At 35.3% G+C, this 17,625-nt stretch overlaps 1 protein-coding gene across 1 annotated transcript; it reads right to left on the bottom strand.

Moving 5' to 3' along the window:
- Positions 1–720: 720 nt before the first annotated feature.
- LOC110288511 (vomeronasal type-2 receptor 116-like) lies at positions 721–17,051 on the bottom strand. The gene is made up of 6 exons (XM_021154838.1): positions 16,846–17,051; positions 11,710–11,989; positions 10,542–11,348; positions 9,605–9,832; positions 9,069–9,192; positions 721–1,640 (listed from the first exon to the last, which is right to left on the bottom strand). Exons 1-6 carry the CDS (start codon positions 17,049–17,051, stop codon positions 721–723), a joined length of 2,565 nt encoding a protein of 854 aa, XP_021010497.1.
- Positions 17,052–17,625: the final 574 nt, after the last annotated feature.

Here is a 17,625-nt window from a genome sequence, read left to right as displayed (position 1 = left end):
TCTCTGACACATGATTGAGATGCCTCCTCCTCCTCTTACTGCCAATAACTTTTTTTTTTTTTTACTGACATGGCCCCCTTTCTCTCCTTGTCCCTACACCTGAATGTCCTAGTCCCCACCCCATTCCTTCTCCCACCCAATTCCCTCCCTCCATTACATTCAATGAATATACTGTTTAATGATCTGCATGAGATTCAAGCATCCTCCTTTCAGTATTCCTTGTTATTATTATCCTCTCAATCCCTGTGATACCACCTCACATATATTTAAGTATTTTTATAAAATTCCTTGCAGTTCTAAAGAGAGGGAGAGGGAGAGGGAGAGGGAGAGGGAGAGAGAGAGAGAGAGAGAGAGAGAGAGAGAGAGAGAGAGAGGATAGAGATAGATATGTGTGTTTTCCTTATTAAAAGCTATCTATATATACAATCCACCTAGAAAAAGGTTCCTCAAATCAAATAATGCCACACAATTTGTGCTGGAATATAGGTATTAAATGAATTAATTTGTATACCTAAGTAACAATTTTCAGATATCAGACAGTAAAACCCTGATTAAATGGTTTGAACCAATATATTGATGAACAAGTCATATGTTATGTCTTTATTATCCAGCTTTTTTTCTATAGTTTTTAATGGGAGAAACTCATATAATGATATAATACATAGTAAGCATTTTGGTGATAATGTGGAATTGTTTGGTATACTAAATAAGCAGTTACATTCAATTAATATTTATAACTTTTACATGTGTTTTCCTAAAATCATGAAAAGAATTTATTTGTGGTCTCAACAGAATAATGTAGCACTTTGGCAGAAATATACAAACAAGCATCCCTGCACTGGAGGCTAAGATACAGAAGACTTCCACAGCAACCATAGCCTTACCCTTAGTGCTGTGGTAGACAGGGAGGAAGGTGATCCAGACACTGCAGAACACCAGCATGCTGAATGTCAGGAGCTTGGCTTCATTGAATGTGTCAGGCAGATTCCTGGCCAGGAAAGCTACAGTGAAACTTGATAGAGCAAGAAAGCCCATGTATCCCAGGACACAGTAAAAAGCAATCACTGAACCTTTGTTGCAAACAATGATGATGTGTCCATGTACCATGTGTAGGTCAGCATCAACAAATGGAGGAGAAGTTCCCAGCCAGATTCCACAGAGAATCATTTGGATCATGGTGCATATGGGAATGATGTAATTAGGTGCCCCTGAAAGTAGCAGCCACCTCAGTCTTCTTCCTGGAACAGTGATCTTAAATGCTAGAACTACAGTAATTGTCTTGGCTAAGACACTAGAGGCAGCCACAGTGAACACAATGGCAAATGTGGTCTGTTGCAGGATGCAGCTGACCATATTGGGATAACCAATGTAGAGCAAGGAACAGATAAAACAAAATATGAGGGAGGTGAGTAGGACATAGCTGAGAGTTTCATTATTGGCCTTGACTATGGGAGTGTCTCTGTGTTTCAAGAAGACACAGAGTACAACACTTGTAAGAACAGAGAAGCACACAGCCAAGACAGCCAGAGTCATTCCCAAAGGGTCTTCATAAGCTAGAAAGGTCACAACTTTTTTGAAGCAGTTAGTTTGATTTGTGTTGGCATACTCATCCTCTGGACACTTCACACATTGATTCATGTCTAGTATAGGAAAAGAAGAATTGTCAGATTTATTTTTCGTACAATAATCACAAGATACACGAAACTCATGCTTTAGAAAATCATAATTGAATTAAACTGATATCTTGTATTAGATGCAAACTTAAATATGGAAGTTTCATAAGATTTTATCCTAATTTGAAATGCTTCTATTTTTTATGTAAGCTTTTGTCATATTTATGTAATATACTCAAAATGTTTATTATATTTTTCAAAAACAAAACTGTACAGTTGCAAAAGTTTTGTTTCCATAATAATATGCCTTATATTCATCACTCATATAGTCACAAAATTTTCACTTATAATTGTGTGAATTATGCAAAAGAAGACATTAAAAGGCATTTTGTCAGCAAAAAGTTTAGTCCTACATGTGGTTTCAAGAAGATATTTGGAAATAGAAACTACCAATCCATGTCTTGTGAAAGAACTTATAGCCAACTTTTTGCTAAACCATTATAATCCCTGGCTTTGTTCTGTGTTCTTAAATATCAAATATTTATTGTCTTTACCATTCATTATGGAAACTTAAGAGATACCATTAGAGAATATCATAGTCAATAAAAATTTAGAGTTTTTGGAGTTTGGTCCAATAAGGACATCTACAAACTTAATTCCTCTGTAAGGCTCTAAAATTACTAAAGAAATGGTTTGAAGAGTTTAAAGCTAGAGGACCAGTAAGTTTTATAGAAGTGTGTATTTTCAAGGAAGTAACACACATAAACATCTCACCATCAAGGGCTTCTTAAGCCTGAACTGACTGAAAAGAAAAACAAAAACATGACAATGGGGGAAGGAAGGAACATCATGCAAAATTCTAACTTAGAGAATTACGGATAATGAAGGAATATGGAGAGTGAGTAAAATTGTCTTCCCCTGTAAAGCATATTCCAATTAGTGTGTGTGTTTTTGTGTATGTACGTGTTGTGTGTGTGCATGTGTGTGTGTATGTGTACATGTGTTTCAGCACTTAATAAAAAATGCCATGAATTTGAAAAAGTGTAAGGAGGGTGTTTGGACATATTTGTAGGAAATATAGTGAAAGAAAATGTCATCATATTATAATATCCAGAATAAAAGTATCATGCAAAAGCACTGATAATGTCAACTGAGGAAGAGATAACAAGAAAAAATTTCACCCAATTTTTCTACATTCAAATATATTTTGTTCAGTTTTATTTTTCAATGTGTGAATTGTGGTAGGGCACAGCATCTTCCAGTTTTACTTATTTATGTAAGACTTCCTATGCGGTATTCCCATTGCTATAGTATCTATTAAGAAACACCATAATCTAAGTACTGGTAAATGGCTCAAAAATAATCTTGACAGCATATAGTAGATGTAAGTTTTTATATTCCTTCCACTCTTATGTTTGTGGATTACACAATCATGTATTCTGTTTTTTTTTCATTCAAATTAAGCTAATAGATCAAAGTGAAAAGGGATGTTCTTTTCCAAGTGCAGAGTCTCTGCATTGAAAGATATACATTTGGTTTCGTTTTGTATTTTCTTTTTAATTTTGCTAAACAGTGTTACCAAAATTGGTAAGTAGACATATTCAAATACTCCAATTATTTACCCACTTAAAAATGATCAAGTAGTTAGTATACTATTCTCATATCTCTTAAATCTAGTATTCAAAGTTCTGGCTATAGCAATGGGCCCACTAAAGGAGATCAGGGATATAAATTAGAAAAGAAGAACAAAAAGTAACACTATTTTTGGTAGATAATATAGTATATTTAATCAACCACCAAAATTCTACCAGAGAACTCTTATGGCTATTGAACAACTTCAGCAAAGTGGCATTATAAAAATTAACTCAAAGCAATCAGTAGCCTTCTTTATACAAACAATAAACAGTCTGAGAAAGAAACTAAGGAAACAGCACCCTTCACAATAGCAAAAGAATAGTATAAAACATCTTGCTATAATGCTTTCCAAGCAAGTGAAATATCTCTACAACCACAATTTCAGATCTCTGGAAAATAATAATCCAGGAAGACCTCTGAAAATAGAAAGATCACCTATGCTCATGCATTACTAGAATTACCACAGTAAATAGCTACCTTACCAAAAGCTATCTACAGATTCAAGGCAATCCTCCTCGAAATTCCAACACAATTCTTTATAGACATGGAAAGAGAAATCTTCAATTTCATATGTAAGAACAAAAAACCTAGGACAGTCAAAATAATTCTTAACAATAAATGAGCATCCAGTGGAAAACACCTTTTCTGATATCAGGCTGCACTACTGAGCAATAGTGATAAAAACTGCATGGGATTGGTGTCCCGTCCAGCAGCGCTAAGTTATTCCGTGGGTCGAGGAGGACCAAGGCCTGCAAGAGAAACGGGCGGAGAAAGGGAAGTGAGACCAAGCAAAGAGTTGTCAAGGTCTGTTAAATGGAGGCTGGGAGCCTTATTATAAGCACACAGTGAGAGAAAATAGGGAGGGGTCGAGGGGGTATAATAAAATACAGAGAAAAGGGATGGATATCTGGGGTGGATGCTGATTGCAGGCATGTTGCAGCTTATCTTGTGATGTCGGCCCTAAAACAGTCCTGGGAAGCCTTCAAACATTCTGCAGTTTATCTTGGAGTGCCATAAAAAGTCCCAGGCACCAAATGGAGACATGGAGGAGGAGGTGAAGCTGGCTTTATCTAAGCAGTTCTAGGCGCGAAGTGGATATATGAAGGAGGGAGTGAAGCTGGGAGTCTCAGGCACCAGGTGGAGACAATGAAGGAGGGGGTGACATAATTCCCATTAAAGGGTCAGCCGGAACTTTAGGGTGAGAGTTGTTGAGGGCCTAGTTTCCCACAGTTTGGTCCTCACAGATTCGTAAAGAGACAGGCAGGTTAATCAATGGAATAAAATGAAAGTTGCAGCGATAAACCCATACACCTATAGATACTTGAAATTTGACAAAGAAACAAAAAAAAAAAAAAAAAAAAAACAGTGGAAAAAAGCAATCATATTTAATACGTGGTGTTGATTTAACTGTTATTCTCTATATAGGAGAAAGAAAATAGATTCATATTTATCACCTTGTACAAAGCTCAAGTCCAAGTGGACAAGTACCTCAACTAATACCAGATATACTGAATTTAATAAAAGAGAAAGTTGGAAATAGCCTTGAACTCATTGTCACAGGGGAAAATTTCCTGAACAGAGCACAGATGACTCAGTCTCTAAGATCTAGAGATGATAAAAGGGACCTTATGAAACCAAAAAACTTCTGTAAGGCAAAAGACATCATCAATAGGAAACATTGACAACTTACTGATTGGAAAAATAAATCTTCACTAACATTACTTCTTACATAGGGCTAATATCCAAAACAAGTAAAAAACTCAAGAAGTTAACCTCCAAAGAACCAAATAACCCAAATAGAAAATGGGGTACAGAGCTGAACAAATGTTTCACGACAGAAGAATCTTGAATGGCCTAGAAGCAATTAAAGAAAAGTACAAAGTACTTAGTCTACAGGGAAATGGAACTCAAAATGACCCTGAGATTCAACCTCACACCAATCTGAATGGCTAAGATCAAAAACTCAAATGATAGCACATGCTGTCATGGATGTGGAGAAAGAGGAACCCTCTTCCATTGCTGGTGGGATTGCAAACTGGTGCAACCACTCTGGAAATCAATCTGGTAGCTCCTCATGAAATTGGAAATAATTCTTCCTGAAGACTCATCTAAACCACTCTTGGGCATATACCCAAACTATGCCACATCATCCCATAAGAACATGTACTGAGGATGTTCATAGGGGCCATATTGTAACACCCAGAAGCTGGAAACAACCCAGATGTCTTTCCATTGAGAACTGACACAGAATATGTGATTCATTTTCACAATGGAATACTAATTAGCTACTAGTAAAGAGGACATCTTTAAATTTGCAGGCAAATGGTTGGAAATAGAAAAATTTATCCTTAGTGAGGTAAGTCAGACCCAAAAGGATGTCCAGGAGTATATTCACTGGCAAATGTACATACTACCTAGGAAATAACACACAGACCTTAAGAAGTGCAACAAGCAGAAACGACTAAGTGAGGGTGTTTCAATCCCACCTAGAAGGAGTAAGGATAAGGACAGGAGGTGCGGGCTGGGAGGAGAGACATGGTAGGAAAGAGAAATGGGAGAGGGAAAAGAGAAGAAGATCAGATATGGAGGCAGGAAAGAAGCCAATAGAATGAAGAGAAATAAGCAGCCTGGTAGGTTGGGATGTAGGTAACCTTGTAGAATATACCAGAGACCTGAAAAATTAGCTATTCTCAGGATTCATTTGTAGTACCCTTAGCAATAATGCCCAATTTTGTGGAGAGGGATCTCCATTTCCAATAGATAAATAGGGGCTCAAAAGAAGGAATATGGTTAGTGACGCATAGCCCAAATTTCTGACCCAGAATTATTCCTTTCTAAAAGAACTGCAAGGACAAAAACTGAAAAGAGACTGAACCCTAACCCTAACCCTAACCCTAACCCTAACCCTAACCCTAACCCTAACCCTAACCCTAACCCTAACCCTGATTTTACAAAGACCAACCCAAATTAAGATCCATCTCACTGGAGAGAGGAGCACCATAGCCTTTCTCTATTACCGATGCTATGATGTGCTTATAGACTAGAGCCTGGCTTAGATGTCTTCTGAGGGACCTGTCAGCAACTGACTGAGAAAGAAAGATAGACATTTATACCCAACCATTGGACTGAAGTTGGGGACTCCAATGTTTGAATTAGGAGAAGGCTAGAATAAGAGGAACAGAGATTAACCCCCATAGTAAGACCAGCAGGCTAAACTAATCAAGATTCCAGGGATATGCCAGAGACTGAGCCACCAACCAGCAGCATACACAGCTTGTTCTGATGCCCTGGTTTTGGGGGGTGGGGTGGGAAAGAAGCATCATCTAAGAGGTAAGGGCAAAGAGGAATGGGATGAGGATTTGTGGCAGGGGGACTGAGGGTTGGCAACAACAATAACAACATAATCAAGCATTATAATTTTTTTTTTTTTACTTTCAATCTTCAAGAGTGACTACCACTGCTCCTTTACAGGCCACACGCATCCACAAGACCAGGTAGGCTCTCTGTAGATTATTCCCATTCTTTCTATTCTCAGGGCCTCCCCTAGTCTTGCAAAAGAATTACAATGGCAGCTTCTGTTGTAAAAAGTATTTAAATCCTAGCCAGATGTTTGTACTCCAACTTTTATTATTGAGTTCCAGGATAAAAAACACACACAACCTTTATATTTTTAATATGCCTTAATCATCACAAGGTCTGACCAGCTGTCTACCATCCATAGTGATAGAATTTATTTTCCTATCCAAAACCCTGAATTATTACCTACTGCTATCTCTGTTTCATCTGGGCTGCTCAATAGAAATTGAGGGATTTTAAAAAATCAATGTCTTACTCCAAAAGCCTGTACTACACAAAATAGGAAAATCTATATGAAATTGATAATTTCCTATATAGACACCACTTCCTAAAGTTAAATGAAGATCAGTAGACTACTTAAACAGTCCTTTAACCCCTAAAGAAATATAAGATATCACTTAACAAAGGAAAGCCCAGGTCCAGACTGTTTTAGCACAGAATTGTACAAGACATTCAATATAAAGTAAATATCAATACTCCTCAGTGTGTTCCACAAAATTGAAACAAAAGCAACACTGAGAAGTTACTTTTATGAAGCCATAATATCCTGGGTGACTAAACTGCATAAAAACTCACTGTCCCATTTTGGAGGGAAAAAAAAAAAGAAATCAGAATTGGGGAAGGAGAGAGAGATATGGGAGGAAAAGTGAATGGGTAGTGAGGTAGAGGGGAACCTGATCTTTTATTGAGGGTCTGAAAAGGACTGAAGCCCTGAGGGCCAGCAAAAAAAAAAAGAAAAAAAATTGAAACAGGCAACCTTGGGAGGTAGGAGGTTGAGTGGACCCTTCAAAATGCACCAGAGACTTGGGAGGTGAAGTCTCTCAGGACTCAAAGGGACAGACTTTCGATGAAATGAACAACACTAGGGAGAGGAAATTTATAAAGCCCACCTCCAACAGGAATAAAGGGCATTAAATGAGGGAGAGGGGTTGCCATCCCAGTCAAAACTCTGAACCATAATTGTTTCTGTCTGAAAGAGCTACAAGGATAGAAATGGACAGGAGCCTAAAAAGAAGGCCCATTGACAGGCCCAAAGTTGGATCCACCTAAAGTGGAGGTCCCAAAGCCTGACAATTAACTGAGGCTATAGAGTGAGGAAAAAAAAAAAAGACCTAGAATAACCCTACTCCAGAAGACCCAACAAGCAGCTGAAAGAATCAGATGCAGATATTTGGACCCAACCATTAGAGAGAAGCTGCTGACCCCCATGGTTGGATTAAGGAAAGGCAGAAAGAAGCCGAGGAGGAGTGCGACCCTTTAGGAGGACCAACAGTCTCAATTCATCTGGACCCCAGAGATCTATCAAACACTGATCCACCAAACAGGCAGCATACACCAACTGCTATCAGGCTCCCAACACATATACAGCAGAGGACTGCCAGGTTCATGTTCAATCAGAAATGATGTACCTAACCCTTGAGACTGGAGGCCTCAAGGAGTTTAGAGGTTTTGGGGAGTTGGAGGTGGGGGGCGGGTACATTGTTGTGGGGACAGATGGTTTGGGAGGAGGTATGGGATGTGGAACTGGGTGGGTGGACTAGGGTGGGGAATAAAAACTGGAGGGTAAAGAGAGAGAGAGAGAGAGAGAGAGAGAGAGAGAGAGAGAGAGAGAGAGAGAGAGAGAGAGAGAGAGAGAATTTCAGGCCAATTTCCATTAAGATCCAAAATTCTCAACTCACAAATTATTGTGAGTTGTGTTTTGAGAATTCAACTAAAGCAACTCCACTAAAATTAGTGATGAGACAAGGGTTCTGAATCTTTTTGTATCTCTTCAACTTAGTACTTGTATATCTAGCAGAACAGTATGATAAAAGGAGATGAAGATGATACAAATAAGAATGGAATAAGTCAAAGTATAGCTATTCACAAATGATATCATAAAGGACTCCACAAATTCGACCAGAGAAGTAATGCAGCAGAAAAACACATTCAGCAAAGAAGATGGGTAGAAAATTACCTCAAAAAGGAGTCACATTTTCAATAAACCATTTGGGCAGAGAAGAAATTATGGCAACAATACCATTTATGACACACACACAAAATATAAAATAATGCACTAACCAAGCAAGAGAAAGACTTATATAATAAGAACTTAAAGTCTCTGAAGAAAGAAAGTGAATAAAGTATCAGAAGATGGGAACATCTCCCATGCTCATCTTTTCCTATCCACAAAGGTCTTTTGAAAAGTATGTGCATATGAGAGATATAAGCAATTTTATTCATTTTGAGAAAACATAGCCTCACCTGTCATGTTGGAAATTTCATTTTCTGGGCAGGGGTAACAATCAAAACAGCAGACAGCCTTTCCCTCCTGAAAGTATTTTCTGAGACCTGGTCTGCAAGGCACACTACATATGGAGGCTAGAGTCTGAAGAAGATCAGATACATCATAGAAATAAACAGTAAAACTTATGTGTCAAACATTGCAGAAATAAGAGAAACAAGGAACAAGAAAACAAGAAAATGCCACTGAAAGACTTCCCTTTGTACACCATATCATGGTATAAAGCAAAATTACATTGTTTTGTATTTTATTAATACAATTTTTATGAATATATGGGGATTTTTATATTATGAAACACTTATGAAAGAGTAAGTGGCAAATCAAATAGACAGAGAGAGAGAGAGATGTGGGAGAGGGAGAGAGAATTTGGATGCTGGAAGTCAACAAATGAGGAAATGGTAAAAAAAAAGAAATATTACTCCATAACAAAACAAAAGTAGACAAGATTAGAGGTAGTTTTTCTTCATGTAAAGCATTAAAATTAAAACTAAATTACTTGCTTGATATCTGTAGCCCACTCTATCATTTCATCAGACATAAACAGTTGTTGACCATTTGGAAAATGACCAGAAAATCTTCCTATTTTCATTTTAAGTCCTTCGTGTTTTAGAAAATCTGTGATGTAGTAAATGTCATACTCTGTATCCAGTTTTCTATTCTGGTTCATGTTCACTAGGTCTCCAGCAGGATTTACAAATTGTATGTTCTTCACAAAAGAGAACATCTAAAACATATTTGCATTTTAGTTTAAACTATGCATAGCCATTAGTATAGAAATTAAAAAGTTTGTAATATCACAGATATCTATTATCTACTCCTAAAATCTACCTTTATCAGAAGTATTCAGTACTGAAAAAGTAATATTTATTTCACAAAATTTTAAAGATTCACTGTGCTTTACAAATACTGTTTTCTCACTGTATTTGATGCTGTAACACATGCACAAATGAATTTTATATTTGGAGTATAGTGATAAATTATCCATTTTTTTTCTGCCAATAGTGTTACTTGATCATGAGATAGGGAACATAAATACTCAGTTGTTCAAAACATGGAAAAAGTACTTGAAATTGATTGAGCTCTATTCATTATATTAATTACAATCATTTTTATCATAAAAGACAAGTAATTTTCTTAATTTCATTTACTAATTGTATGAGAAAAATTCAGATATAAAGTCATGACATTCATGTACTTTTAAAATATCAGAGAAAATTTCATGACTTAGATTGTGAAATGCTGACTTGGATGCCATAGTTGGCTGTAACATAAATTATGACACTAACATGATATGCCTCTTTCGGATTTGAAGAGTCTAGAAGTACATGTATTTAGGATAAAGGTTACCTATTTACAAGGATTTTGACTTTATGATTTCCATTAGGAATGTCATTTCTATGATAATATATGCAATTCAGTGTAATAATTATTACCTTCCAGGAGTTAAATTCCAGTACCTTTCCATCATTCTCTGAGCATGTGTCTACATGTTGTAGAAGTATCTCATGAATTGAGTGGGCAACAGCATACACAGAATTGTATAAGTTGTAACATGTTTCACTCATAGACATTCCAAGAGGTGGCTCAAAAAACCATTGAAATAGGGTTTTGTTTGGACAATTCTTCAGTGTTTTACAATCAGGTGGTGGCAATGAACACTTAAAATAAGTCCACCACAGTTTAGCCAAGGAAATATCATTACTGTAGTTAGATGGGTGCACTGTCTGCATAAATTGTTTAAAACCAGACATCTCAGACTGTTGATGTGAAAAAATAAGAGTCCCATGAATGGAATTAAGCATGAAATCTCCCATCATTGTGATCATATCAAATTGTGACACACTGACCCAAAGTCTCTGAATGTTTTTAGATTTCCAAAGCATGAAGTTAAGTTGTAGAGGAGATTCTTTATCCCCATAGACAATGACAACTTTTGCTGATGACATTATAATTTGGTGATAATATCTATGAATCATTTTAAAGTATAACATCTTATCATATGTGATAATAGTGACAAATGCTAAGCAGACAGTGTTTCTTTCCATTCCTGTTCTCAATTCAGAAAGGAATTGAATTCCATGGTCATCATCTGTAATGATCACTCCTATCCAGTTCCATCTGAAGTGAATTGCTAGGGACACCATGCCTAATGGTAGAGATGTGTCCTTGGGAGTCATCTGGTAGAGATGTGGAAACTGTTCCTGGTCACTTAGAAGGAGATGAAAATAACCAAAGTAAAGCTGAAAGATATTGACCAGAAGCATCACTATGAAGAAATGGAATGCATAAAGCTCAGTCTATGCATAGATCTTAGTGTGCTAGAACACATGCTAGAAGTGTGAGAAAGTGTGGATTCTTATTATTATTAAAATCATATCCAACTTCTTGTGAATTGCTATACAAGTAGAGATAAACAAAGTATTCTGGTAAAACCTTTCACATTATGCTTTCTCTCTTGCCCAACTGTCATAAAGATGTTGTGTTTGCCAAAGAAAGTATCTAGATATAAATGAATTCTCTGTCTTTTAATCAGCCTTGGTATTCAGAAATCCATATGGTGGTAAGATAGTATTTCAATACATGTAACCCTCCCTGACTTACCTCTGGAGTTCTAGAGAAGTACAGAAATGGTCCAAGTGTGTAAGATGTTATCCATATAGGCCCCGTAAGTACAATTAAATATCTTCTCTGATTTTTACAGTAGTAATTAGGAATAATTTCCTTTTTTTTCAAGGACCAAACTCTTTCCACATTATCCTCAATTAGGTTACATTCAATTTTAACTAACAGGGAAATGTTGGGTAAAATATGAATGTTCCTATTAATTTCTTCAATGGCAAAATAAACAGAGGAAATCAAGTGGATGGTCTTACGTGTAACTCTGAAAAGAGAGCAAACCAATCATGGAGGATATGGGTTCTCACTGTGGTAATTTTAAATAAAACTCAAAGTTTGTTAAGAAAATATTTCTTAGATTTTTGTGACCCTTTTACACGTTGATACAGTTCATTATTGTGATGTATTCATATGTGAGATCTGCAAAATAATTTAACAATCTTAAAGTTTTAAAATTTGATTAATTGAACTTTATACTTTTGTTTTGAAGTCTTTTATCTAAAACATATACATTTATTAAGCATTTACATAGTTTTCTGTTATCTTCTCTTTTTTTAATACTTATTTATTTTATGCATATGAGTACACCACCATTGCTTTTTTTCAGACACAACAGGAGAGGGCAATAGCCTGAATTACAGATTGTTATGAGCCACCATGTGGTTGCCACCATGTGGAATTGAACTCAGGAGTCAGTGCTCTTAACCACTGTGTCATCTCTCCAGCCCAGTTATCTGCTTCTTTTGTCCTCTTCTTTAACTGTGTTATGAAATTAGACACTATGTACCTTTTTATCTTTTGATATTTTAATAAAGTTTTTAAAATAACAATTTTATATTATGAGGGTTCTATCGATTTTGAAATTTTCTACATTTCCATCTTGTTTTTCTTGAACGTGGTGAAATATCTATATTTCATCTATGAATAAGAAGAAGTTCTGAGCCAACAATATTGAATCTGCCCATGACTTTATCATATAACTCTAATACCGAACATGTGTGGAAGGGAAATAGAATTATCTTCTATCTAGAATGTTTTTGTTTGTTTGTTTGTTTGTTTGTTTTTCACAAGATCAGAACTAAAAAGTCATGACCCTTCATACTGGAATGAAAAATAGGTAGCCAAATATTTCCGTGTCAACAATTGCAATAGGCTAAAGAATTCATAGGCAATGCAAATGCCTCAATAATTTTTACACTTGTTTATTTTACACAGTTCACCTCTTTTGATTTTTATATTTGAGGCTATCCAAAATTGAGTGATATAACATTGGTTATAAGTACAACCACTCCTTTGGCTTGGATTGTGTTACTCTAATTTCACATGTACTCTTAGGTTGTACAAATTCATTTTTTCTCTACAATCTCTGTCTATTGCATAACTGGCCTTGGGTTCTATTTGATTTAGATTTGTCCAGTTATGTTCTATTTCTAATATATTTACTGTAACTTCTTTCTTTTATTAAATATGATTTAACCGTATATATTTGCTTTGATACCTTTTTAAAGAGTCTAATAATCTTATTTAACAGTTATATATAATTCAGTGTGGTTTACATGAGTTTTTTGTTTTTCCCTCATTTGTATCTTCTGAAATGCTTTCTGACTACAGTAAATATTTATTTAACTGAGCATAACTTGTGCTCTGAAGCTGGAACTGAATTGACTTAACAGGTTTATGTTCTCTATTATTTACAAATACTTATTCCTTAATAACTCCTATTCTAGTATTATTTCCTATTTCTTGGATTTTTTTCTTTCATTCAGAAATACCTAAAATTGTGTAATATTTTTTAAATCTATTGCCATTCTGTTCTGGAGAGAGATATGCACTTTGAATATTGAGTTCTCTAATCCACTTCAACTGCTGAAGTATGAACACTTATATGTCAAGAAATATCAACTTTTCTTCACAAACTACAGTTTAGAATTAAAAAAATAATAGCTAGGACAATCCTAAATAATGGAGTATCAGCTGGGCAGTGGTGGTACACGCCTTTAATCCCAGCACTTGGGAGGCAGAGGCAGGTGGATTTCGAAGTTCGAGGCCAGCCTGGTCTACAAAGTGAGTTCCAGGACAGCCAGGGCTACACAGAAAATCCCTGTCTTGAAACCCCACCCCCCAAAAATGGACTATCAACATATCTGATCTCACTTTGTACTCCATACCTCTATTAATAAAATTGGCTTAATGGGGGTAGAGGTTGATTAATAGAATGAAACTTAAGACTTGGAAATAAATACACACCTTTGGACACATGAATTTTTTTTTGAATAGCAATGTCCAGAATATTTCACTAGAGTAAAGAAACTTCCTTGAATAATAGTACTGGCCCCACTATATGGTTTCATGGAGAAGAATAAAAATGCATCTATGCCTATAACTGTAAAGAAATCTCAACTCTAAAGTTTTTTTCCTTAAAGGGGATACAAAAAATTTATGGTGATACAGGTTCAAGGGACTGCTGAATGACAAGGACATGAATAACACACGATACATTTTGGAAAGTCTTTGTCACATATTTTTCAGGAGATTAACTTTTGTAGTTTATAGTTTTTTGTGTTTATGTTATAGCTTCCAAATTTTTCCTTTTATGGGCTTCTCGCTTGTAAAGATGCATATGTCTGTTTTTCTATTTATATGCAAGTATGTTTCTCTTGCTTTTTTATTTTGTTGGCATGGGTGCCTTTTCTGATTGAATAATTTTTATAATCTGAAACTTTTGTTTTATCCTATTTTATTACCACTCTTTATATGATAAGTTTATAATGGGTGAAGGTAATGATGTTGGATCATATGGGAGGTAATTAGTAAATGATGTTTCACAAGGTGAGGGAGGTAAATTTGCAATTTGAGTATATTGTACTGATAGTATATTTTATATAAACAATGATGGAAATATAAATTGGATTTATGCTCTCAATTGAGATGGACTTGAAGATAGTATGATTAGGACAAAGCATAATCGGGCACAAGGCATATAATTTTTATTATATTAAAAATTCAAATCTACAAGTCTTAAACAGAAAGTAGATTTTGGAATATGGTAGGTATGAATTGATAAAAAGATGAGTTGAAGACACAGCATTCAGGAGTTCCACAAAATCTTCTAAGTATTTTAAGCTTGACTGTGGTGTTGGACACACACACATACACATGCACACACACACACACACACTCACCCACACAGACACCCCATATATATACACACACACATTGCATTCACACTTTAAACATATGGATTATAAATTATATATATCTATAAAACTTAAATGGAAAAAATAACCACCTAAATCAAATCATCTATAATTACATTCATATTTAATTTTTTCAAATCATACAATTTAATTTACATTAACATTTATTATATACTCATTTTATAGTCAATGGTTTCTATATAAAATATTTAATGCTTTACATTTTTGAAAAATATTGTTGGTTTTGTTTTGCCATCATCAATGATGCCATAATTTCTAATCTGCTTGGTCTACTAAACAATTCTCGTATTTCTCTTTAATATGTGGAAAGACTGTAGTTTATCTGATGAATATTTCCTATTCAATGCACCACAATGTCTTCTACTTCTAAGAATGAAAGTGAAGTGACATTTTGAATTTTAAAACTTGAATTCTCTATTAATTAGCCTCTTATCCCATATAAATTCATTACATACACATATGAGACATAACAAACACCATATCTGTCTGTGGATAGAATATGATTAAAACAAAGATTAATATAGGCAATGGATAGATGCCAAATGAGATAAAATGATGAATAAGAAAGAGTTCCATAAATATAAGAGCATATCTGCAGTGCAAAGGACATTGATTGATTTCTTTTATAAAAGATTTCACATAGTAGCCTGAGGGAATGCATAAATCTGGAAGAATTATAGGAAGGGATTTAATATGATGATAATGCATTTTATGATATCCACAAATAGGTAATATACTTCTTTTATAAAGGTACTTCAAGGTAGGGTAATTGTGGGAGGAAAATATGAAAAAAAAAATGTCTGCATTGTTCTAAGACAGCCATTTGAATTGTTTGCTGAGTTATTTTAAATTTCTCTGTGTATATGCATCAAAAGAAAAATAAGTATCATATGATACAGGCCTAATACTAATTAGTATTTTAGGAGAGTTAATTTAAAAAGTATCCCAGGAATTTAAGGTGTGTTCACTATATGAAAAATTCATTAATGTAATCTACCATAAAACAAACTAAAAAATTTACATGATCATCTCAGATAATGTAAAGGCATTTGACAAAACATGATACCTCCCATGTTAAAAGTATTGGAGAGATCATGTATTCAAAGACCATACCTAATCATAACTTAAAATGATACAAGGTCCTGAGATGAAATGTCCAAAAGTGGAACTAGTAGAGTCCACCTCCAGTAGAAAGACAGGGCTTAATGTGGGTGGATGTTGTTGCCATCCCACAATCAAAAACTCTGACTCAAAAATATTTCAGTCTGAAAGAACTGCAGTGACAAATACAGAGAAAAGACTAAGGAAATGGAGATTCAGTAACCTCACAAAATTGGGATCTCTTTCAAGGAAGGTTGTAAGGACTGACAATATTACTGATAGCATGGCTGTCCTTTGAGAAACCCAATAAGCAGCTAACTGAGACAGATGCAGATACTACTGCCCAACCATTGGACTGAATTTGGGGATCCCTGTGCTTGAATTGGAAAAAGGCTTTTAGAAGCTGAAGAGAAGGGCAACCCTCCTCTTAGAAAGACCATCAGCTTCAACTAACCTGGACCCCTAGATGTCTCAGACAATTAGCCACAAACAAGGCAGCATATACTAGCATCACATGGTGCCATAAGATGAAAATTGTGATATAAAGGGAATCTCTCTAAGAGCAAGGTCAATATTGTGATTCACGCATTCAGCATCTAACTGGATTGTGATTCATAAATGACAATAAACAAGTTTCACCATAAACTACCATAATTAGGGAAATGACCAGCCATGAAACATAAAATAAATTTTAGTTTTGTCCTAGAAACTGGATAGTTAGTAGTCACATAGGATTTATCTATCCCTCACCCTAATTGGAATGCTTAATGTGCATTTATGCATAAATGAAACATACACTTACTGTTTGTCTAGATTCTCACTGAAGTAATCATTCTTCACATAACCATGCTTTGTATAAATGGAAAAGAAACAATCAGTCTCTTTATCTCCTAGATAATTTTCTCTGTCTTTTTTTCTCCAAAAGCACCTGGGGTCGCTCAAATAGCAAAAAAGTAAGGAAAGCTTCAGAACCAAGAAGACAACAATCAAAGAGAACATCTTTGCCATGTCATCAAGGTAGTTTCTTGAGCAAAATGCAGCATGAAGCATCATGTGGGCAGAATCTCACATATCAAATTTTCATGAACACATCCACGTGTCACTTTTTATTTCTCCGGTTATTATTATAGAACACATACACTTCTCACAGCATTTACTTTTCAGTTCACTGTTTGCCTCTGGAGGATTCTGAACCACTCTCTGGCCTGGGGCTTTGCATCTGAGATCCTATGGCCAGGTGAAAAATAGGGGAAATAATTTTGGTCATGACTATCCTTCTCTGTATCCCTTAGGATTACATTCATGTAAGTAGACATGAAGGTTCCAGACATGATTATTTTTGGGAATATTTTCTCACAAATTGAGATCATCAAACCAGTGTTCTGAAATCATTTGCAATAGTTCACTTTTGTTACATAGGTTATTTGAATGAATTTTACAAGGAATTATATCAATGAATCCAACGAAACCCAACTGACCTCAGTAATAAAAGGATTAATAAATATAAGAAATATGTTTATGCATCTTGAACACTTGTAGATATAAACTTTATTTGTTTGCTTTCTGTCTAACTCTGTTTCTT

Source organism: Mus caroli, unplaced genomic scaffold (genome assembly GCF_900094665.2).
Source record: "Mus caroli unplaced genomic scaffold, CAROLI_EIJ_v1.1 scaffold_14155_U1_1, whole genome shotgun sequence".
Classification (NCBI taxonomy): Eukaryota; Metazoa; Chordata; class Mammalia; order Rodentia; family Muridae; genus Mus; species Mus caroli.
This window is presented reverse-complemented; position numbering and strand designations above follow the sequence as displayed.